The 24,955-nt window shown below is 46.0% G+C and overlaps 1 protein-coding gene across 3 annotated transcripts; it reads right to left on the reverse strand.

Moving 5' to 3' along the window:
- Positions 1-1,812: 1,812 nt before the first annotated feature.
- TMEM79 (transmembrane protein 79) lies at positions 1,813-23,685 on the reverse strand (the record flags this gene model as incomplete). Of its 3 annotated transcripts, none has more annotated exons than XM_083478132.1 (5): positions 23,513-23,685; positions 9,089-10,064; positions 6,591-6,804; positions 3,733-4,575; positions 1,813-3,458 (listed from the first exon to the last, which is right to left on the reverse strand). In XM_083478132.1, exons 2-4 carry the CDS (start codon positions 9,846-9,848, stop codon positions 4,359-4,361), a joined length of 1,191 nt encoding a protein of 396 aa, XP_083334258.1. In that variant the 5' UTR covers positions 9,849-10,064; positions 23,513-23,685. The 3 variants fall into 3 exon arrangements, with proteins under 3 accessions (XP_083334258.1, XP_083334259.1, XP_083334260.1); XM_083478133.1 differs by having other exon boundaries at positions 9,089-10,058; positions 23,407-23,659; XM_083478134.1 differs by lacking the exons at positions 1,813-3,458; positions 3,733-4,575 and having other exon boundaries at positions 6,587-6,804.
- Positions 23,686-24,955: the final 1,270 nt, after the last annotated feature.

Consider the following 24,955-nt stretch of genomic DNA (forward strand, 5'->3'; position numbering starts at 1 on the left):
CTTTGGTTCCTTCTGCCTTGGCTGCTGTCATTTATTTATTTTGTAAAATTGATTGTAAAAGGACGCCCTCAAACCAGTTTACAAGAAATAAAATAATAATAAATTTGCCATTAAGAAGAATTAACCAATAATTTAAAACTTCTAGAAAGTTAATAAACTAGAGAATAAAACTCACATCAACTTTCTAAACACTGTATCAGCATAGGCTTGCAGTGAGTCCTATTGTTTATCTATGTGCTGCGTGAAAAAAGTACTTTTTTCATCTCTCCTGACATTTCCCTTCCTGCCCGACACCCAAAAAAACACCCAATGAGCAAAAAATAACCCATTACACAGTCACTGCTGCTGTGTAAGCAAATTGGCACTTTTGTGGTGAGCTGTTGGTCACAGACACATGGTGAGCTCTAACACCCTATCCCTACTTCTGCTTGCTTCTCATGGGAGCAAAACCAAGCGGTTTATTTCCATGGGCACAAACCTTCCAAGTGTGCCCGTTTCCACCAGCAACTGCCTGCTGAAGCATGTTCAGATTTCAGCAACCGGTTTAGGAGGGAGCTGTTCTCTCAAGATCTCCAAAGAGTTATTGCAGCGCATACGTCAGGCAATAATAATAATAATAGTAACACAGAGGTGGTGTGCAAGCCTTAGTCAGGAAAACATCATACTTGTACAACACCTCCAAATTAAATGGATATCGTCTCTGCTTCCCAAAAGCAGAAGCTTTCATTGTGCCCACTATGAAACAGAACTGCAGAATTGTAAGAGACCCAAAGGGTCGTCTAGTACAGGCTTCCTCAACCTCAGCCCTCCAGATGTTTTTGGCCTACAACTCCCATGATCCCTAGCTAGCAGGACCAGTGGTCAGAGATGATGGGAATTGTAGTCTCAAAACATTTGGAGGGCCGAGGTTGAGGAAGCCTGGGCTAGTCTAACCACCTGCAATGCAGGAATAGGGTAACTAAGGGTGCTAGCATTTGCTTAAAAAGAATATCCTTGGACTTCTGGTCTGCCTACAGAACAGAATGGCAGCGCGAAACGGGTTGTCTCGTCGACAACCGTTTCGGGCTATTTGGACCTGTAGGGGAAGTGCCAGGGCTAGGCGCCCCCCTGAAAAAAACCCCATAGAAGAGTGGGGTCTCGAGGGGATCAGCTGAGTGGGAGAACTTGCAACCTCCCTGCGACCCCGCCGCAGCTCCAGCAGCGAGTAGTGGTGGGGAGAGGAGAAGCATTTGCTTAAAAAGAATATCCTTCATGATTTAACTATCATTAACTATACAATGGCATAGTTGTGACCAGTACAATACACACACAAATAGAAAATGATGATAAATAACTTAGGTTATGTAATACGGTATTCTTCAAATATACAAGTGCCCTCAATGAAAAGTGTATCATCCAAAAATAGAGAAATTGCATTATTACTCCTATATCGATATTACATGCCTGCCAGGTTGCAAAGTGAATTCACCATCCGCTTGCTGGAGAGGATTTAAGGGACGGGGAGGATGTTGCCATATGGGGTGGCAATGCCTAGCAGCACAAGATTTATGGGTAAAAGTCCTAGCTCCTCCATAGCACCACAAGTTATCCCTCCAGACCCAGGTTTAGCCTTGCCATCACTTCCCCCCCACCTGAGAGAAAACTGCAAAATGTGTTATATAAAGACCTAATGATCCACCTAGTAACAGCAACTAGGTTGGAATTTATCTGGCATTGGAGACAGCATTCCCACTTCACCTTAAAGGTTAGCAGCTGTAGAAAAAGTCGTGTCACCAACATGAGCAGTTTGGAAATTCTGGCTTAGACAACAAATGGTTTTTAAAACGAGATTTATCACAGGATGAGTCAAAGACAAGTGTTCCACAAACAACTGGGCCTCCTTTAAAGGCCTTCACATTCCAAGATGGAGGTTTGGAGCAGCTGCATCTCTAGAGCACACAGCCCATGTACATCATCAACAGCAGCCTCAGAAGGATCTCAGAAGCCTCTGCAGAGGTGTCGCCACTTGGTGGAGGGAGCCTCCTGGGACGCGGGTGGCGCTGTGGGTTAAGCCACAGAGCCTAGGACTTGTTGATCAGAAGGTCGGTGGTTCGAATCCCGACGACGGGGTGAGCTCCCATTGCTCGGTCCCTGCTCCTGCCAACCTAGCAGTTCGAAAGCACGTCAAAGTGCAAGTAGATAAATAGGTACCACTCTGGTGGGAAGGTAAACGGTGTTTCCGTGCACTGCTTTGGTTCGCCAGAAGAGGCTTAGTCATGCTGGCCACATGACCCAGAAGCTGTACACCAGCTCCCTTGGCCAATAAAGCAAGATGAGTGCCGCAAGCCCAGAGTCGGCCAAGACTGGACCTAATGGTCAGGGGCTCCTTTACCTTTACCTATGCAAGAGAAGCATCCTGAAAGGAGACGCGGCTCCTGGCTGCCACTGGGTGCGGCATCTCAGAAATGCAAGACATAGGAAGACCCCTGCTAGATCAGGCTAACAGCCCAACTAGTCCAGCATCCAATTCTGACAGCGGCCAACCAGGTGTCCGCAACGGGACCTTAGTACCCTCTCCTGTAGCTTCCAGCAACTGGTACCTTGAAGGTAGCTAAAGAGGCAATCAAGTCCCCGCTGACCAATATTTAACTCAAGGGCTGACAGGTCAGGAACATCCCAGATCCTGAGACTTCAGGACTCAAACCTGAGACCTAGGGGTGGCCCCTGTCAGGGGTGAAGCCACTGGTGGTTCTTCCTCTGCATTTCCTCCTATCACTGAACCCTGGAGACGGAGGTTGATTGGGAGAGAGGAGGCAGGAGTAAAGGTTGGAGAGCCCCTTTCCCAAGAGTATGTACAATAACTGGCAGAGACAGAGGTTAATTGGGAGAGGGCAGACCACCACCCCATAGTGTCTGTACAATAATTTGCAGCCAGGTCCTGCCAGGCTGAAGCTCGCTATCTGCATGCACAGTCCCCCTTTTTATGCTTTTATATTAATTGCACTCTTGCTCACTTGGAGATCCAAGCCTCCCCTTTGCCACTTAGCAGGGGTCAGGCAAACCTGGAGACTTCAGGCCAGTCCTGGAGATCCAGTAACCCTATTCCATTCTACCTCTGGCTTTGGCTAGCTTTGGACCGGGACACTGATCTCTCTGACCAGGCAAACTTTGCAGCCTAAATTTTTGTTGGCTGGAAGCATGCCTCATATCTAGGTTTTCCTATGAATTTATGTGCACGTTGGGCCACATGACAAGGAATCAATGGATTCAAATGACAAGAAAGGAAACATCAAACATCAAGAAAAACTTTCTGGTGGCAAGAGCTATTCAGCCGCTTAATGGACTTCCTCGGAAGGTGGCAAACTCTATTTCCCTGGAGGATTTTAACTGGTCGGATGGGCATCTGCCAGGGGTTCTTAAGCTGCAATTCCTGCATTGTAGGGGGTTAGACTAGATGACTCTTGGGGTCCCTTTCAATGCTACAATTACAGTGGTACCTCGCAAGACAAAAAACGCGCAAGACGAAATAGTTTTCCGTTTTTTGAGTCGTTCCGCAAGACGAATTTCCCTATGGGCTTGCTTCGCAAGACGAAACGTCTTGCGAGTTCTTGCGCGTTTGTTTCCTTTTTCTTAAAGCTGCTAAGCCGTTAATAGCCGCTAAGCCGTTAATAGCCGCTAAGCCGTGCTTCGCAAGACGAAAAACCGCAAGATGAAGAGACTCGAGGAACGGATTAATTTCGTCTTGCGAGGCACCACTGTATATGGTTCTATGTAGTGTCCATTTCCTGCACAGCCTGGCCCTACCACAACCATTTCTGGGTAACTCTGATTTCCTCCTATTTCCAGGAGATGATGACCTACAAACTGTGCTTTTTTTTCTTAAAAAAATGTTTAGGGGTCCTCTCATTTTGACTCAAGAAATTCACCATTTTATAATTCAAATCGGGAAAAATAAATACAGTAAATGGACAAAAGTACAAAGATTCACAAAATGTTTAGGGGTATGTGTACCCCTGCATCCCCCCAGAAAAAAAGCACTGCCGACAAATGTCCCTGCCTTCAGACTTCTCACACAATAAGGCTCCCTGCACTTCAGAGTTCAACTTTGCAGCTGGTCTAGAATAAGCTTGAATACTACAGGATACAATTTGGCCCCCATTTTGAGGACAAAGTGGACTCACAAGTAATGGGGAAGAGGGCTCCTTGCCCTACAGATGTACCAAACATTAGGACTATAGCAGGGGATGGTGGGCCTGAGTGAGACCTGAGTGCCATCATGTATAATGTCCATTGGGTCAAGGCCAGAGTCCAAGGCAAGGCAGTGGCCATCCAAGAGAGGGGGTCTGGGCTGAGGCCTCTCCCCTCCCCGCCTGCCCTCTTCAGCCCCAGAACCGAGGCTTGGGGGCTGCCATGCGCTGCTCCTTCTCTTGGGAGGACTTGCCACTGCTGTCGGCCACAGCAAACATATTCTCTGGATCCATGATGAACATGCTGTAGAGGTTGAACAGCAGCATGGTGAAGAGGGGCAGGAACGTCAGGCCGAATCCGAAACCACGGAAGGAGCGGCCCATGGCGTAGGCTAGCCAGTAGAGGAGCCTGGAGGAAATTGGGGGAAAGGGTGGGAGGGAGGAGAGAAAGCAAGCAAGGTCAAAAGATGGTCGTGATTGTTATGTATTCAGTGGTCTCTGTTTGCCTGAGCTTGAGTTTTGGACTGAGCCCCTGTGTTCCAATTCGATACATGATATCCAATCACAGAACATTTCAGGATTTGGGCCTCTGCCATTGGTCCTTAAACTCTGAGTTATGATTCGCAGCTTGGAAGTTTGGACAGCCAATCACGTTGGGAGTGGGAGTGGCCCAGGCCTTCAGAAATGTATATAAGCAGTTGCTTTGCCCCTGTTGTCCAGTTCTGTTTGTTCAGTGAAGGTTCTTGCTGTTATCACTGTGTCTGGCCTCGTGGGAACCCACGACACTTCAGTGATGCTAGATGCCGTCACGACCTTGAAGATGAAAAATGGAGATTTAACTGGCTTTTGTGGGACAGTGCAGCAGGGGAGGGGGTAGCCCCAGTGGTATAGTGATTAGTGTGCTGGACTAGGGTCCAGGAGACCAGGGTTCAAATCCCCACTCAGCCACAAAGTTCACTGGGTGACCTTGGCCCAGTCATTGCCTCGCAACCTAACCTACCTCACAGGGTAGGATAAAATGGGGAGGAGGAAAAGTCTGTAAGCCATCTTGAGCTCCTTGGAGGAAAAAGGTGACATATAAATAATCAGCCGCCGGTCTCCCCAGGAATATTAGACAACGTGCCTAAAACTCAGCCTCACCTCTAATGAGCTAGATTAAACTGGCTGGTCACCTGCTGGTGCCCCCCACCCTTTAGACCAAGACAGGCCCTTCTAGGTCAGTACTACCTGCAGGGCCACCGGCCCTTCCATTGAAATATGAAGGCAGCCTGAGTGCCCCCCTGGTCTTGCAGCTTTTATCTGCTGGGCTGCCCTACCACCACCCGCCCAATGAGGCGCTCTCCTTGTCTTGCTTGAGGATCTTCCTTCAGAGCCACGCACTCTGCCTAGAGGGGCCCTGAAAGTGCATTTGCTGTAGTAGTTAATGATGGGAAGCAGGGCGGGGGAGGTATTCTAGGCTGCATTAGCCCCTGAAGCAGACTGTGGCAGCAGCACAGGTACTTTCATAGGATCATAGGTAATTGCCTTATACTGGTCCAGTTAGTGCAGTATTGCCTACACTGGCTGGCAGCAGTGGCTTTCCAGGGTTTCAGGTGGGTTTCTCTCCCAGCCTTACCTGGAGATGCCAGCAGGGACTGAAGGTTCGGACAATTAATGACTGGGAGTTGCTGTGCCATTAAACTTCAGATAACAGACTTTACAACATCCCGGATTGGAATGGAGTCAGAGGGAGCTGCGCTGATAAAAAGACAGTTGGAAAAATATATACTAACAAAGATGTATTCGGCGGATGAAAGTATATGATGTTTGACATGACTGAGAATCGTGGACTCAGGGACGGAGAATTATAAAGCGTCAAAATCGAGATGTGGAAAATATGGGAACAACGAGGAGAGGCAGGCCTGAGATGTGGAGATACTCTTCAGAGATCCAGACCGTGGGGAGCTCTGAAAAATTAATAATTATAATTTGGACTATAATTTGGTCTTTTTATTTGTTTTTTGTTTTAATTGGAGTATTATGATTGGATATATTAATTGGATGTTTTTTATTGGAAAATCAATAAAAATGTTTTTTTTTTTTAAAAAAAAGAACCTGGGACCTTCTCCATGAGAAGCAGGTGCTCTGTCACTGAGACACAATCCAGAGTCTGCTTTCATAGCCAACCTGCCCAGGGAGAGAAATAGGGTCCTTCTAGCATCTCTCTGCGTCCTTAACAAACCGCAGCTCCCAGGATTCTTCGCGGGAAGAAGCCATGACTGTTTAAAGTGATACCCTAGCGTTTTAAAAATGGATGGTGTGGACCTGGCCATGGCTGCTGCAATAGGAGCCTCCAGACGAGGAGGCCCTGCTGGGCCTGCTGTTGAAATTGCGCCTGTGCTGCCACCACTAACCATTCGCTGCGTTTCTGCTTCTCTCTCTTACCGTGAAATGGCAAAGAGGGCTGTCAGCAGAGGGATGAGCTTGAGGCCTTCCTGGGGCAGGTAAGTGGAGAGGACGGAGATGTTGAAGAAGTACAGGATGAAGAGCTGGACTGACTGGGAGACGTAGTGGCGGTGGATCTCCACCTCCCGGCGCAGCTCGCCAAAGGGCTGCAAGGAGGAGAAACAGATCCGCGAGACCCCGTACACAATCATACCTGCAGGATGGAGAGAGAGAGAGAGAGAGTGCACTCAGATACCTGAACATGAAGATGCAGTGGACTTCAAAGGATGCCAGGACCCTGCATCCCAGGACATCTGCTTCCGAGCTGGGTTCAAGGCCCTCATATTAATTTACAAAATCCAGACCACCTAAACCCTTTTATTCCAGCTCAATCACCAATATGATCTGCAGGAATGTCTTTGACTATTCCCCAAGCTGGCAAGGCTCATTTGACAACTAGAAAACAAACCTTTAGTTTAGTGGTTCCCAGACTTTCTCAGGGACCTGCCACCTTGGTTCCAAGGGCCACATTCACACCATCCATTGAAAACATTGTCACACCACTTTAAACAGTTGTGGCTTCCCTGAAAAGAATTCTGGGAACTGTAGTTCATTAAAGGTGCTGAGAATAGTTAGGACACTCCCTATTCCCTTCACACTGTTAACCAGAGTAGTTTAACTCCCAATCCTGCTTCTCAGGGAACTCTGGGAATTGTAGCCCTGTTAGCAACTGTTTTGAGCAGGCTATTGGGACAAGTGATTTGGTTAAAACTGGGGAGGGGGCAAGAGGAGGCATTTGTAAGAAATCCTTCTTTTAGTGCGGCAGCACCTACACTATGGAACTCTCTGCCTATTGACATCAGACATATACAAGAGAAGCAAGACCACTCTAGGGACCAGGGCAGAGAAGAGGTGGGTTGTTGATATTGCAAGTATTGGCCAATCAGAACTGTGCAACATTAGGTTCTACTGGAAATGGCACAACTAGTTTTTCCTCCAGTCTTAGTCCTGGGCAGGGAATCCTAGATCCATTTGCAACATGGTGTAAATGCCCTTTGGAATTACAGTTTTTGATATTTAAATAGCATCCTCATTCAGCATGGCATCATGTACAGAGTAAAGTGAGAACAGGTCCCAGCTTGATCTGCCAGAAAAAGCAAGTCTGTTTACACACCCTCAGAATATCAACACGGAAATCAAACAATAAAAAGCCCTGAAGAATATTACAGGCCGGGGTTGGGCATCGCCTGAGAAGCGCATTTGTTCACCTATTGCACAAATGCAAATTCTGAAATCTGGCACAAGAGAGTACATATATTTCACAGCACTGTTTTTATGAGCAAGTTTATAGTTTCTATGACCCTTGCCAACAAAGGTCCGTATAGTTAAAGCCATGGTTTTCCCAGTAGTGATGTATGGAAGTGAGAACTGGACCATAAAGAAGGCTGATCGCCAAAGAATTGATGCTTTTGAATTATGGTGCTGGAGGAGACTCTTGAGAGTCCCACGGACTGCAAGAAGATCAAATCTATCCATTCTTAAGGAAATCAGCCCTGAGTGCTCACTGGAAGGACAGATCGTGAAGCTGAGGCTCCAATACTTTGGCCACCTCATGAGAGGAGAGGACTCCCTGGAAAAGACCCTGATGTTGGGAAAGATGGAGGGCACAAGGAGAAGGGGACGACAGAGGACAAGATGGTTGGACAGTGTTCTTGAAGCTACCCGCATGAGTTTGACCAAACTGCGGGAGGCAGTGGAAGACAGAAGTGCCTGGCGTGCTCTGGTCCATGGGGTCACGAAGAGTTGGACATGACTAAATGACTAAACAACAACAACATGACCAGTAAAATCTCAGGCCAGAGAGGGAGAGCAAGAACGGTCGTCAGTATTGGTGGGAAAAGTTCTCAGCGCTAGCAGACGCCATTATGAAAAGTGTGGAAATAGATTAAAGTGTGCTAGATTTGCATAACTGATTCAAGTCTGCAGCTGGTACATTTGGGGTGCTGAGAAGCAAGAATGGGGGAAACTGGACTGCAGGGGTCAAATGAACAGCAGGACGGGGGTCAAAAGAGGCCCTCTCTTTCCAGCCCTCAGGACTCCCCTCAGGTCACACCTCCTCACACCAGGCAAACCCCCTCCTTGGTCCTATTTTGCACCCTAGAATCATAGGGTTGGTACCCCATTTAGTCCACCCTCCTGCAATGCCCTCCTTGAGTACTTTTGTCCTTGAATTCCAACCATGCCTTTCACTCGCCCAGTTAGAAGATAGAGGAGTGTGTGTAAAAACTAGCCTACTATATACAAAGGTACAATTCACACTTGTGGTTCTGCCATCTTTTACCTCTGGCACCTGCCCCACCCCCAGGCAAGTGGCCCTTGACCAGATTCCTAAAAGGGAATGTGGCCCTCAAACTGAAAAGGCTTCCGAAAGGCTTTTTGGCCAAACCTGGCAGGGAAACCCTTTCTCCCCGGAGCAAAACCCACAGCCAGATGCTCACCTACGATGATCGGGAAGGTGGCAAAGACGCCGCAGCGCATGGTGTAGACCAGGCGGGAGCTCATGGTGGGCATGAAGGGCGCGTCAAAGGGCAAGAAGACATATGCCCCGTAGATCAGGCAGGGGAAGATGACGGCGGCTCCAATCATGGAAGCCATCGCTTTGAGGTTGGCTGAGCTGCAGGTGCCGTTTTGAAAGCAAGGCCACCTCTCGGCGCAGGTCTTGCCTGGCTTCCCCTTGTAGCTGGGCGAGTCGTCAAAATGGGCCGAGTAGCCGCGGGAGATGAAGTTCTGCTTCTCAAGGGTGGCGTTCTCCCTCTCACAGCGGATAATCTCATCCTCTTCATCGTACACCGGGTACCATTCCTTTTTCTCGGTTACTGGCGTGCGTTCGATGCAGTAGGGGTCGATGGGGATGAAGACTTGGGCCGCCACCGCAGGCATACAGTTGTCATCCTCTTTCTCCTCCTCCTCCTCCTTCTCCTCCACCACTTGGGTAGCAGGAACTCCAGAGAAGGCCTCACTGTCCACTCCAGGCCCCATAATGGCCTCTTCCCTGCTCCCCTCAGGACTTGGTCTGGAGTCAGTCTCCAACGTTTCCAGCGTTGGCGTCTCACAAGACGTATCATGACGGGCTTGATCCCATGGCAGGGTCGCCTCAGAATTCTGCTCTGGGGTGTAACTTGTCACTTCCTGGTTCTCAGACGGGTCCTTTCCCAAGGCTACCATCACCACCTCCTCCAAAGGGATAGCAGCCGCCATTTTGGGACCTCCAGGAAGATCTCCAGCAAGTTTTGACTTCTTCTCAAGGGGACAGTTGCATCCAGTGGGCTTCTCAAGCTAGGGCGCCATAACCGCAATCTATCCCTGATCCTGATGACTCCCTGCTTCCGGGAGGGCAATTTAGATCTGGAAAGTGGAGGTGCAATCTGTTTCTGGACAAGTTTATAGCTAGGCTCGCCTCATCTCCGTCTGGCTCTACAAAGGGGTGGAAAAGCATACATGACTCAGTTTAAAGGCAGCCATTATAGGACTGTTCTATAAAACCAGGCCTCCCAACGCAAGCAAATATCAACAGTGGAAAAAGCTTAAGGACATAAAAATGTAAGAAAAGCCTGTTGGATCAGGCCAAAGGGGGCGCCAAGCAGATGGTTGTATTCACAAGCATTACTGCCTCTGACTGTGGAGGCAGAGCATAGCCTCTTCCTTCCACTATGAATTTGTCTAATCCTCTTTTTTTAAAGCCATCTACTGCCTCCAGTGGGAGGGAGTTCCATATGTTACCTATGTACTGTGTGAAGGACATTCTTTTATCTTGTCCTGAATCTTCCAATGTTCAGCTTCATTGGAAGTCAACAAGTCGTAGCTTCAAGAAAAACTTATCTCTATCCACTTTCCCAAAGCCAAGCATAATTTTATAAACTTCTATCACGTCGCCTCTTTCTCAACTTTTCTCTAAACTAAAAAACCCCCCCAAACGCTGCAACCTTTCTTCATTATGGTTACCCTTTTGTGAACCTTAAACCTTGGCACAGACAGTCTTGACTCATGAGAATCAATAAGGGCTCTCATGAGCGCCAATGACAGAACTGTAACCCTGGGTTAATATTTAGAAGGGAAATGACCAGCCTCGATCCTGAAATGGAAGCCACAGACTTGTGAGCTGGATGCCCAGGTTCCTAAATCCAGATCAAGCAGGACTAGGTAGGCTCTGGTTACTCAGCGATGATGAACTGGGCTGTCACCTAGCCAGAAACCAGGACCCAGCCCAACCAGAATGCTACCTTCCTGGCCTGTTGTAAGAAGACTTGGAGGATTATAAAGCCAGGAGGAAAAAGGGAAGGAGCCACACCCCACAACTCTACCCATTTCCCCTAGATACTCTCATGATTCCAGCTACAACCCAGGACACCAATGTGGCGTCACTTCCCTCCAAATTACTCATCATGGCCTCTTGGGTGGAACATTTGGCTTAACACTGTCTGCTACCGAGCCGGGTCCCTTGTATTAATTTTAATAGTGCTGTTTTTCATGGAACTTTGAAGTGTCAGGCATAGCCCTACTGGCTTTAGCCCAAACGTAGCAGAGTTTTCCTGCACAGCGAGGAAGCTAGTTGCGGCGGTAATGACTAGTCAGCTAGACTCAGAATAACTATTTACAGGATTTATTAAAAGGAAAAATAAAACCAGCAGAGTTTCTGCATACAAAACAAAGCAAAATAAATCCTCTCTTTCTCTCTCTCAAAACCATACACAGCACTTCTAACTCCTAACACACCTCACACCAAACTGTGCTAGCAATCCCTTGATAACAGAGTTGAGTGCTGGTCGTTAACCAATCAGAGTGAGTAGTTTCTAGGTCAAGCAGACCTGGGCTTTCTGCCAAGAGTAAATTGACACCAGCTTGAGTTAATTGTGCTAAGCTAGAATCTGCAAGTTTCCCACGAGAACCAATTAACAGAAACTGAACACCCCCTCACAGATTCTGCTGAACAATTAACACCAAATACACCTATGTAGGAGATTATTTTTCCAGCAAACCTAAACCCTTGCACATTCGCTTGTTCTTTACCTTTGCCAATGGTTTAGTTAATACATCTGCTACATTTTCTTCACTTGATACATAAGTACAGGTGATTATATTGTCTTGTACACAGCAACGTACATTTTGGTATTTTACAGAGATATGTTTGGAACGCGATTTGAAACCCTCTGTTTTACTTAAGGTTATACAAGCTTGATTATCAATGTAAACTTGTACTGGTTCTCCACAATTCACATTTAAATCTGTTAACAAATGCTTGAAATAAATCACCTCGTTGCACAATTCACTCAATGCGGCATACTCTGATTCCGTTGATGACACGCTTACAACGTCTTGCTTGCGTGACCGCCAGCTGATTAAAGCTCCACCGACCATTATGACTAGTCCTGTGACAGATTTTCTATCTGGCAAATTTCCCCAGTCACTATCGCAGTAGCAACTCAACATTTCATCCTCTGAAGAATTTAATTGTAACATATAGCCAATTGTCTGTTTGAGATACCTCAGAACTTGTTTTACCCCTTTCCAGGCATTTAGTGTGGGTTTTGAGACCAATCTACTTAATATGCCTACTGCATAGCTAATATCAGGTCTGGACCACTGTGCTAGATACAATAAACTTCCAATTACAGAGTGATATACATCAGGATGTTCAAATTCAGGACTCTCATCTATATGAAGTGTTTTTATGAAACCTGGATCCATAGGCACCGCTGCCCCTTTGCAATCCTGCATCCTGTATGTAGTCAGTAGTTGTTTAACTTTGTTCTGCTGACTAATTAGGCAGCTGCCATCTTGGGCCCAGCACACTTCCAACCCTAGATATGTCCTAACCGGGCCTAAGTCCTTCACTTTGAACTTACTGGACAATTGCTTGGCAAACCTTTTAGTTTGTTTATCTGTTTTGCAGGCATACAAAACATCATCTACATAAATCAGACAAAACTCTTGATCGCTGCCTGTACCACGTACATAAACACAATTGTCAGCTGTACTCTGCTTGAAACCAAATGACACTAAGGCCTCATGGAAACATTTGTTCCAAGATCTTGCAGCCTGTTTGAGACCATATAGAGCTTTGTTTAATTTTAACACTCTATTGGAACCTGTCTCATAACCAGGCGGTTCGGCTAGATACAGGTCTTCTGATATTGATGCATGTAAATATGCAGTCTGGATATCAAAATGGTTTAACAGGAGTTTTCTCTTTGCTCCAAGTGTTAGAATCAGCCTTACACTGTCCCCCTTAGCAGTAGGGGAAAAAGTCTCGTCATAATCTTTTCCAGGCCTCTGAGAGTATCCTTGAGCAACTAAACGAGCTTTGTATTTGTACTCTCCTGTCACCAGAGGTTTAAGTTTGTACACCCACCTGCAGCCTACAATCTTTGCCCCCTCAGGCGCTGCTACTGGTGTAAAAACCTTGTGCTCATTCAGAGAGGACATCTCTTCCTCCATTGCCTGTTTCCAGCGCTCTGCCTCCTCTTTTGGTAACTTTAACACCTCCTGAAAACTCTTGGGTTCTGCACTTACACTAAACACATTTGCAGTATCAGGAGAAAAACGCACCGGAGGCACTCCTTTATTTTGTCTTTTAGATCTTCTGGGAGAAAATTTTTCTTCTGACCCACTTTCCTCCTCAGAACTACGACCTCTCTTTTGTTGCTTAGCAACTGGTCTCTGGCTAACTCCACTTTCTTGAGAGCTCTTATCTGAACTTTCCTCCCCCTCAGACTCTGATTCTCTGTGTCTACCTTCAGAGTCATGAAGCTCCTGAGAAGGTTCAAACCAAACCTCAGTATTGGCATGTAGTCTCTCCCAGCCACTATGTTCACAAAAACTGGCATTCCTGGAGATCACAATGCCATTTGTCCCTTCAGCAAAACGGAAACCTTTTCCCAGCTCCTGGTAACCCACAAACACTAGCTGTTTGGTCTTAGGATCTCCCTTCTTTCTCATTTGTTTCGGAATTAATACCCAGGCTTTTGATCCAAACACATGCAAATGGTCAATTTTAGGTTTTTTCTGAAACAATTTAAAGTACGGGGTTGTACCTATTGTTTGATGAAAGAGCCTATTTTGGAGATAACACGCGGTGAGCATGCTCTCTCCCCAATAAGACATGGGCAAATCAGCATCATCAAGCATGGCAAACATCATATCTTGTAAAGATCTGTTTTTTCGTTCTGCAACGCCATTCTCCTCTGGGGAAAAAACGTTCGTTTTTCTATGCCCAATGCCACGCTTTTGTAACCAATCTTTAAAGGCATTTGACATAAATTCGCCACCTCTGTCCGTCTGAATCCTTTTGAGTTTAATGGACAGAAATCTTTCCACAGATGCCACCCAGCCTTTAAACTTAGTGAACACGTCACCCTTATTCTTCATGGGAAAAACCCAAGAGTAACGCGTGGCGTCATCCACAATTGTTAGTGAAAAACGCGCTCCACCCCTGCTTACAGCAAATGGACCAATTACGTCCATGTGAACCAGCTGTAGCGGTGACTCACTGACTCTGTCACTTCTGGGGTAAGAGACTCTGTGGGTTTTAACCTTTTTACACACATTACAATCAAGGTACTTGTTACAACTCTTTAAATTACCCCCATCAGCCAATTCAGACATTTTTAGTACACTTTTCCAGCAAGCATGCCCCATTTTCCTATGCAATAAGTGCACACAGTTGTCATGTATAGCTTTGTTATTCACTGCAGGCTGAGATTTACTGACTACTGCTGCAACTTGAGATCCTGCTTTAAGCCAAAACAAGCCTCCCTCTGACTTAGCAGTGCCTAAAATCTCACCAGCCTTCTTAATAATGCAACTGTCTCCTTCAAAATACACTTTAAACCCAGCTTTTAGCAAACAATCTACAGACATCAGATTGCTCCTTAATGAAGGCACACAAAGTACATTTTGCAGGCATTCACGAAGACAAGGAACAAAAACTGCACCCCCCGAAATCACTTCGGAAGTACTTCCGTCTGCTAGAGCCACCTGGCTGCGCTGTGCTGAGTTCTTGGAAACAAACAATTCATCTGAATTCACGATGTGGCGAGACGCTCCCGAATCGACCACCCAGACCGCTTGTTTCACATCAGCAATCTTGACCTCGCCGGTCACCAGCTGAGCCGACTGTTTTTGTTTGAAGAATTTCTTTTTATGCTGCTGCTGCTGCTGATCTCGTCTCTGCTCCTGCACCGGCAACTGAGACTTGACCAACTCCGGACATTGTCGTTTTAGATGCGCTGAAGACCCACATCGGAAACAACGCCTAACAGCAAACGCTGACTCCTCACCGGTACGCTGCTCTTGCTTCACCTCTGGCACGGCATGAGAACTCCTTCCAAACCGCCCACCTGTAGAAGCCTCTGCAGCCACCGACCTTTCTTGCCTCTTCTGCCATTCTTCAATCAAACGCCCAGTAACGTAACTGACTGATAAATCATGCTCCTGCATGCCTTCTAGAGACAAAACTAAATTATCCCAGCTTTCCGGGAGAGAACTCAAAATAATAGCCACCTTCTCCTGCTGGTCTAACGCACAGTCTCTTTCCTGTAGCGCAACAAACTTTAACTGTAAACTGTGTAGGTGTTCCTGCATTGTAACCCCAGGCTGTAACATTGCCTTGTACAATGCCTTGCGAATGAACAGCTTGGAAACTGCTGTCTCACGCACATGGAGTTCTTTAAGTGCTTGCCACACACCTCTAGCTGTCTTGATTCCCCTCACATACGGCAACTGGGAATCTTCCAGCCCCAAGACAATTGTGGCCCTTGCTCTTTGGTCTTTATCAAGGTCTTCATCATCAGGCTTCGCAGGAAACTTACTCACCACTTGCCAGAGACGATCCCTCTGCAGCACTGCCTGCATGCGTTCCGACCACAGCAAGTAATTGGAGTCATTCAGACGCTCAAAAGCCATCTGAACTGGTTGTGAGGCCATCTTGAGAGCGATGTCCCTGGAACCCGGAACCAGCTACTCACGACCACCGAGAGAGAAAACAGGAACCACAGCACCCAGCACTCACACGCTGCAGCTGTTGTCCTTGTGTCCGCTGTGTCACCAGCTCACCACGGTCAGGAACCAGCCAGAGTCCATCTGCTGCACCAACAGGAACAACAACTTCTGGAACTACTGGAACCAACGCCGTTGATGCTGACACCACCGCAACTCCGGCTGGCAGCACAATGCCCATAACCTCATGGAACTTTGAAGTGTCAGGCATAGCCCTACTGGCTTTAGCCCAAACGTAGCAGAGTTTTCCTGCACAGCGAGGAAGCTAGTTGCGGCGGTAATGACTAGTCAGCTAGACTCAGAATAACTATTTACAGGATTTATTAAAAGGAAAAATAAAACCAGCAGAGTTTCTGCATACAAAACAAAGCAAAATAAATCCTCTCTTTCTCTCTCTCAAAACCATACACAGCACTTCTAACTCCTAACACACCTCACACCAAACTGTGCTAGCAATCCCTTGATAACAGAGTTGAGTGCTGGTCGTTAACCAATCAGAGTGAGTAGTTTCTAGGTCAAGCAGACCTGGGCTTTCTGCCAAGAGTAAATTGACACCAGCTTGAGTTAATTGTGCTAAGCTAGAATCTGCAAGTTTCCCACGAGAACCAATTAACAGAAACTGAACAGTTTTTACCATCTGTATTTTAATACATTTCTTTGTGAGTTCCATGGGAACCATGGGTTAAACCACAGAGCCTAGGACTTGCCGATCAGAAGGTTGGCGGTTCGAATCACTGCGACGGGGTGAGCTCCTGTTGCTCGGTCCCTGCTCTTGCCAACCTAGCAGTTCGAAAGCACGTCATGTGCAAGTAGATAAATAGGGACCGCTCCGGCGGCAAGGTGAACGGCGTTTCCGTGTGCTGCTCTGGTTCGCCAGAAGCGGCTTAGTCATGCTGGCGACATGACCCGGAAGCTGTCTGCGGATGAACGCCGGCTCCCTCGGCCTATAGAGCGAGATGAGAGCGCAACCCCAGAGTCGGTCACGACTGGACCTAATGGTCAGGGTTCCCTTTACCTTTACCTTGTGAGTTCCATAGTTTAACTATGTGCTGAGAGAAGTTCTTTCTTTTATCTGCCCTGAATCTTCCAACATTCAGCTTTGTTGAATGTCCACAACTTCTTGTCTTAAGAGAGAGGGAGAGGGAGAAAAAAACTCTCCCCTATTCACTTTTTCCACCCCAAGTATAATTCTATAAACGTCTATCGCTGAAGTACCTTAGCAGTACTTTTTCCCCTTTTTCTTTTGTGCCTTAGCAGTACTAAAAAAAAACAAGCAAAAGAATTCATGAGCTCAGATTTCTTTAAATCTGTTTGTCTTCTGTTAGTGATTTCGGAGTTCTAGATCTCGCTGGCCAATGATCTTTCCACCCCTACTGTAAAATATCACCTGCACATTGGCCTTCCCTAACCTGGCGTTCTTCAGATGCCTCACGCTACAACTCTCATCAGTCATGCTTATTGGGGCTGATGGGACTTATAGTCCAAAACACCTGGAGGCTCCAGGATGGCAAAGGCTGATAGACGTCAAAACATGTATATATGAAGTAATAACAAATAAGGATTTTGCAAAAGTGCATGCACATTTGGACTATTCTGTACAGGACTGGTCACCTCACCTCAAAAAGGATATTGTGGAGTTGGAAATGGTTTAGAAAAAGGACCTCAAAATGACCGAGGGGATGGGATGACTCCCCTATAAGGCAATGTGGCAGTGTTTGGGATTTCTTACTTTAGAGAAAACATGAGTAAGACGTGAAATAGAAGTTTATAAAATTATTCAAGGCACGGAGAAAGTTTTTCTTCCTCTCTCACAACACTAGGACTTGTGGGCTTCCAATGAAGCTGAATGTTGGAAGGTTCAGGGCAGAGAAAAGAAAGTCCAGTGTTAAACTCGCTCCCACAGGAAGGCAGAGATTGCCACTTGTTTGGGTAGCTGTAAAAGATTAGACAAATTTATGGAAGAGAGGGCGGTCGACGGCTGCTAGTCACAATGGCTATGCTCCACCTCCACAGCAGAGATAATAATAATAATTTTATTATCTATGCCCCGCCCATCTGGCTGGGTTTCCCCAGCCACTCTTCTGAATACCAGTTGGTGGAAACTGTTGTGGGTGAACATATCAGATGACATAGCGATTCTTCAGACAGCTCTTGTTTATTCACAGGCCAGAACAGAACTGAACTGAAGGGTTCAGCCAACCTGCTCATATAGAGCTCAACTACAAAGCAACAGTAACAATTTTCTGTAAATATCCAATCACTGAACGTCATTTTCAATTCCTTATTTGCATATGCAGACCTGAGTGAAAACTATCTACAGTATCCCCCTGCAAGCCCAGGGTGAGAACTTCAGTATATAATAGAAACCACAGGTGGGGTCAGTGCTCTTGTGCTTGAATCCTGCTTGCTGGTTTCCCACCGGGAATTGTTTGCTCATTGTTAGAACAGGATGCTGGACTAGATGGGCCACTGGCCTGATCCAGCAGGCTCAATCTTATGCAACGGGGCTCTAAGGAGAGGCTGCCTTTGCTGTTAAGGGACATTGCCCTGAGCTATGACTGCACCAGTTGCAGGCCCTGTGGAAAGGTACTGGTGCCTGTTTGGGCTATTCCACACACACCTGTGTTGGCCTTGGAGATCTGGAGACAGGCTGGACAGCTTCAGCCAGTTGGATGCCCTTAATGATGAAGCAGTTTGACCAGGTCAGCTATGGGTCAAAGCAGCCTGCAGTCCCAAAAAATATTAGCCGCTCTTGCCTTGGCTCCCTTAACTGAAAGGAAGCTGCTTGTTTTGTTTTTAAAAAGCAAAAGCTGGAATTGTAGAATTGAATTTTATAGTTCCATGAAACACCTGCTGTCTTGTTCAAAATCACCTTCCAGTCTGCTGTTAAAACAAAAAATAAAGGCAGCTTACTTTCAGCTGAAACAGGCAAGCCTAGGGTGGCTAATCTTGTTGGCCGCAGTGACCCATGCCTGACCCTCACAGAGGGGAGAGATGCTTGTCAAAGTGGGCATGGCAATAAGTCAGTGTTCAAAGGCTGCCTCCCAAAAGGGGACATGAGAGAAGGGTCAGTACAGTGGTGCCTCGCAAGACACCGTTCTGTGATTCTCTTTGTCTAGCGGTTTTTTCATCTTGCGAAGCAAGCCCATTGACAGATTAGCGGATTAGCGCTATTAGCAGCTTTTAGCGGCTTATCTGCTGATCGGATCAGCTGATAAGCGCTACTTAGAAAAAAGGGGGGAGGGGAAAAAACCCGCAGGAACTCGCAAGGCATTGTCGTCTTGCGAAGCAAGCCCATAGGAGATTCGTTTTGCGAAGCACCTACAAAACGGAAAACTCTTTCGTCTAGCGAGTTTTCCGTCTTGCGAGGCATTCGTCTTGCAGGGCACCACTGTAATTGTACAATGCAGGAAACTGTGCCATGTTTTTATTTTTTGCATTTGATTGAAGGCCCTAGCTGGAGAGGTCAGTGAGGACTGAACCAGGAATTTTCCGCATGCCAAACGGGCAGTCTGCCACTGAGCTATGGGTCATAGGTAAGGCAAGAGTACTGGGGGATGACATCAACTGAGCTCCTGCAAAAAAAGGAGGAGTGGGAAGGCAGGCAAGGTGGAAATTCCAGAACAGTTCCTGCAAATGGTCCCTTCCAACTCTGTAATTCTACAACTCTATGAAACAGTCTGTTCTTTTAGGTGTTTTCCTGGGCAGCTGCCTACAAGCCGTGAGTTGTTGATCAGGAATGACCGGCTCCATTAAATAACCGTCCTCTCACCACCAATACACAAAATTTCAGGTTTATTATTATTAATATTATTATTTGTGGCGCAGTGTGGAAGCCATGCTCTCTATGTGGGGCTTCCTTCGCGCTTGATCCAGAAGCTGTAGTTTGTGCATAATTTTGCAGCACGATTGCTGACAGGAGGCAGGCTTTCTAAGCATATAACATCCCTGCTCAGAAATCCACACTGGTTAAAAATTTGCTACCAGGCTAAGGTCAAGGTGTTACAGTGGTACTTCAGGTTAAGCACTTAATTCATTCCGGAGGTCCGTTCTTAACCTGAAACTGTTCTTAACCTGAAGCACCACTTTAGCTAATGGGGCCTCCTGCTGCCGCTGCGCCGCTAGAGCACGATTTATGTTCTCATCCTGAAGCAAAGTTCTTAACCTGAGGTAATATTTCTCGGTTAGCAGAGTCTGTAACCTGAATCGTATGTAACCTGAAGCGTATGTAACCCGAGGTACCACATAAAGCCCTAAACAACTTGGGACCAGTTTACCTAAGAGATTGCCTTACCCCATATGTGCCCACCTGCTTAGACTGGTGGAAATGGCAATGCCACAGGTGCCATGTAATACCCGTTCCACATTTGTAAGGACTCAGTCTGTTAGTTTGGCAGGACCTGCACTTTGGAACTCCCTGCCTGTTGAGATCAAGAAGTTGCCTTCACTATACTCTTTTCGGCATCTACTAGAAATATTTTTTTTTAGACAAGCCAGCCCAGATGCTTAGAAAGTTGAGGAAATTTTAATCTTCTGGTTAAGATGGCAACCAGTCAGGCAGCTGGACCCAGAGATCCATAGTTTACGCGATTCATTTCAGTTTTAATTGGATCTATGCAGTCTTAAATCAGACTATTTTTGCATCTTGGAAAAGCAGCAGACAGCAGGTTAAAGATGCAGAGCTGTGTGGCTTGCTGCAATTAATAGAGTTTATGTCTAGTATTTTAACTTTTGTATGTTTTAAAGTAGGGTTGCTAATTTCCCTCAATTTTGTCATCTTTTTGTAAACCACTTTGAGGTGTTTTTTCTTACAACCAAGCAGCAGGTAATCTTTTATTTTTTTATATAAATAAAAATAATATATAGGTTACTTATTGTTCCCTATGAAGGGAACGATCATCACTGGCACTCTTGCAGGTGCCACACAATATTCTTTCTACACTTGTCAGAAATGTGGAACCTCCCGCATTGTGGAACTCCCTGCCTTTTGACAGGGAAGTTCCTTCTTTGCACTCAAAAAGAGTGCATGTTAAAAAAACCCAAACATGCTTGTTTAAACAAGCTCAGATACGCAGAGGACCAGCATGTGCTTTAATTTGTTTTTAGTTTATTGCTGATTTTATTTTTATTTTCAAAATGTTTTAAACAGTTGTTTTTACCAATAATTTTATTGTTTTATTCTTTCTGGAAACCACATTCAGTTTGTTTGTTTGTTGTTGTTTACAACTGTGCGGTGTATACACGTTATGGAAGAAAAGTAAATAAAATAAATCATTTGCTGAGCTTCTGCTTTGCACATAGAAGGTTCCAGGTTCAGTCTCCAAAAAGACACCTGCCAGTCAACAACGCTGGGCTCGATGCACAAACAGTCTGACTCTCTATAAGGTCCCTTCTTCCGTTCTTGTGAACAATGGAACTGCACCATTTAAAGCAGCCAGCTGACAGCTGCTGCCTTATTTGGAAACATTAAAACTGATAAGGAGAATTACTTTGCATTTGTACGGGGCTTTTTACATTGTCCCAATGCTCTTCACATACAGCAAACTATGCCGTTTGGCTCTCACCACAGTTCAGAAGCCAAAACATGATTAGAACTTTGAAAATGTACAACAGGCAAACAGGGTCCTGATCAATGACTTATTTCATTTTTTCTGCCTGCTCAATGCTCCTGGCTCATGCTGTCCTCCAGATACTGATTGACTGATTGTATGTTTTCAATCACCTGCCCTTCTCCCTAAGGTCTCAGGGTGGGTTACAACAATTATAACACAGTATTAAAAACAAGTTTAAAGAGCTTACAACCATAACAGTAAGGTAAGTCTGAAAAACATACGCCTCAAGTGTCAAAAGCCGGGAGAAAGAGGCACATCTTCAGCATCTTCCGAAAGCTGTAGGATGAGGATGTCAGATCATGCCATATCTAAGGGGCTGCTACAGAGAAGGCCCTGTCCCTAGGCCACCACCTCCTGAAGATTTGAGAGTGGAATTACCAAGAGGTAATCTTAACACCCAAGAGAGTCTGTGGGGAAGGAGGCAACCTTAAAGGCATTTGAGGTCTGAGTTGTTTAGGGCATTAAATACTAACATGAGCACCTTGTATTGAGCCCAGAAACAAACTGGAAGTCAGTGCTGCTCGTTTAAAACAGGAATCACGTGGGATATAAATGGAACCCCTGCCAGTAATCTGGCTGGACCAACTGAAGTCTCCAAGTCGTCTTCAATGGCAGCCCCATGCAGAGTTGTACTTTAGAACTACAAGTCCCAGCATCCCATGCTGGCTAGGGCTGATGGGAGTTGTAGTCCAACACATCTGGAGGACACCAGGTTAGTAAAGAATGACAAAGATTAAACTTCGAGGTCCCTTCCAACTGTACAATTCTATGCAACTGATATAAAAGAATTAAAACATCCAAATAGTACATCAGAAAAAATATATATACACAGGTGAACCGGGCATTTTCATGACACACTTGGGAAATAATATATAAATGCCAAATATATAGGATCAAAGCTTGCAAAGTTAACAAGCTTCTATCAACCTTAGAGAGAGTCAGAGACACAATATCTAAATAACGAAAATCTGGATAAAGTTCAGGCTCACACACCTCTCCAAAAGGAAAAGGGAACAAAAGGTGTTCTAGGCTGTTCTGGTGAGGAATTAATGAAATAAATGATGGGAGGCGAGTCATAACATTTATCTGTGGTAACATCACCTCTGACTACAATGCAATGTTGTGTTAGTTTGTCTACAAGCACAATCTTCAATCGGCAGAACTGGCACCATCGCAAGTGCCACATAATACCCATTCTGCCTTTGTAAGAACTCGATATTCTAGTGTGGCAGCACCCAAACTCTGGAACTCCCTGCCTGTTGATATCAAGCAGGTGCCCTTTTTCGGCACCTACTACAAACATTTTTGTTTAGACAAGCCTGCCTAGATAGAATCATAGAACTTGGAAGGACGTTTCGAAAGCTGATGCAAGCTTTAATCTGTTTTTTTTTTTATTCCTATTTTTACTTTTTGAAAACCTTAAATTATCAGGACTCAAGTCTTCTTATTTACAATTTTATTGCCTTCTCTTTTTTGTAAAACGCTTTGCGTGTTTGCTTGTCCGTTTACAATCAAGCGGTGTATGAAATTTTATGAAATAAATAAAATAGAAGCATTCCAAATCCTATACCACTTTTGCATAGTTAACATACAGCCCTAGTCTGACTGGGAGTTGCAAATTCTAAATGTGCCCAGAGGCCCCAAAAAGTTGGCAACCCCTCATTTAAAAACTAACAATTTAAAGCAGCAATCCTGTGTGCGTGCAGCTCAGTAGAGTTCCCCATCCAAAGCAAATGTCCACAAGATTGCTTCGTAATGCTGCCGATTCTATCTACACCCATTGGGCATCACTTTCTGAGTAAGGATCACAGAACTGTGTCTGGAATATCCTTTGAGTAGAATTCCCTGTGCAATTCAGATGTGCAAAAAGGCTTCTTCCTTTTCTTACCTGGTTTTCTTTGTGTATCACTAACACACACACAGGTTTTATTTTAAAACTTCGGAGCCCAAAGCCTGTGGCATTTATTAAAAACACTGACCATTTTCAAGGAAATGCCAGTTTCCCACCACAAAAACACAACATGGGAGGGGAGATCACAATCGAAACACAATGGAAAATATTTCTGTAACCCGTCTGTGTTTAGGAGAGGGGAAGAACCCAAGGTGGCTCCTATTTCTGAAGAGGAAAAGGTGCAGAAGCAAATTAAAACAGGGCTTACCCAAACGGAGGAAGGCATGGCGCCCACTATAGCGTCCCCACTTTCTGCTCCCTCCAAATCCCCTCTTCCCCAGCCTTCACGTCCCCCTTTTTTTTACCTGGGGAAAGAAAACTGAGCTTGTTCCAAACACCAGGAAGCAGATCCAGTTTAGGAACGGTTGTTCTCTCTATAGCGACTATAATTCTCTGGAAATGCTCAGCTTACCCTCTGCTTTCGCTTGGACTTTCAAACCTGTTTAACCAGCCCAGGTGGAGCTGGGATTAAAGGGCCAGGGGGGGTGGTGGCTTGCCTGGCCCCACCCTCCAAGCCTCTGAGTTTTGAAACACATGCACATCGCTCCTGGAGAGTGTGGATGGAGTCGTCTAAGTCCCGCAAGTTCTGATCTCTCTTTTAAACATACACGCCAACTTTATTTATCAGTATTAGCCATTTAATCAGGGGTCAGCAAACTTTTTCAGCAGGGGGCCAGTCCACTGTCCCTCAGACCTTTGGGGGGGAAAATAAAAAATGAACAAAATCCTATGCCCCACAAATAACCCAGAGATGTATTTTAAATAAAAGGACACATTCCACTCATGTAAAAACATGCTGATTCTCAGATGTAGGCTGGATTTAGAAGGTAATTGGGCCGGATCCAACCCCCGGGCCTTAGTTTGCCTATGTAAAGGTAAAGGGACCCCTGACCATTAGGTCCAGTCGTAACCGACTCTGGGGTTGCGGCGCTCATCTCACTTTACTGGCCGAGGGAGACGGCGTAAAGCTTCCGGGTCATGTGGCCAGCATGACTATGCCACTTCCGGTGAACCAGCGCAGCGCACGGAAACGCCGTTTACCTTCCCGCCGCAGCGATACCTATTTATCTACTTGCACTTTTGTGCTTTCGAACTGCTAGGTTGGCAGGAGCAGGGACTGAGCAACGGGAGCTCACCCCGTTACGGGGATTCAAACCGCCAACCTTCTGATCGGCAAGTCCTAGACTCTGTGGTTTAACCCACAGCGCCACCCAGTTTGCCTACTCATGTATTTATTTATTCATTGCATTTCTATCCCACCTTTCTCTCCAAGGGGATAGATGTGCTTCTCCCCCTCCTTTTTCAATCCCCACAACAACCCTGTGAGGTGGATTCAGGTCGGTAGCCATGTTGGTCTGATGCAGTCGAAATAAATTAAAAAATTGTCCACTACCACCTTAGAGACCAACTAAGTTTGTTCTGGGTATAATAAGCTTTCGTGTGCACGCACACTTCTTCAGATACCTGTGAGGTAGATTAAGCTGAGAGGCAGTGACTGAGCTCAAGGTCACCCAGGCAGCTTCATGGCAGCCGAGCCAGGATTTGAACCCTCGTCTCTCCCAGGTCCTAGTTTGACATTCAAATCACTACACCATATTGGCTCTCAAGATCAGGCTCAGCCCTGATTTTAGGGTTGCCTTACACCTGCAATTTCCAGGATATACACAGAATATCGCAGTAGGAAGCCGTGTCTGGATGGAAATGGTAGGTTGTCTGGGAAATCCGAACGTATGGCAAGCCATGTTGGC

This window comes from Podarcis liolepis (assembly GCF_965112155.1).
Source record: "Podarcis liolepis genome assembly, chromosome: 15".
Taxonomy (NCBI): domain Eukaryota; kingdom Metazoa; phylum Chordata; class Lepidosauria; order Squamata; family Lacertidae; genus Podarcis; species Podarcis liolepis.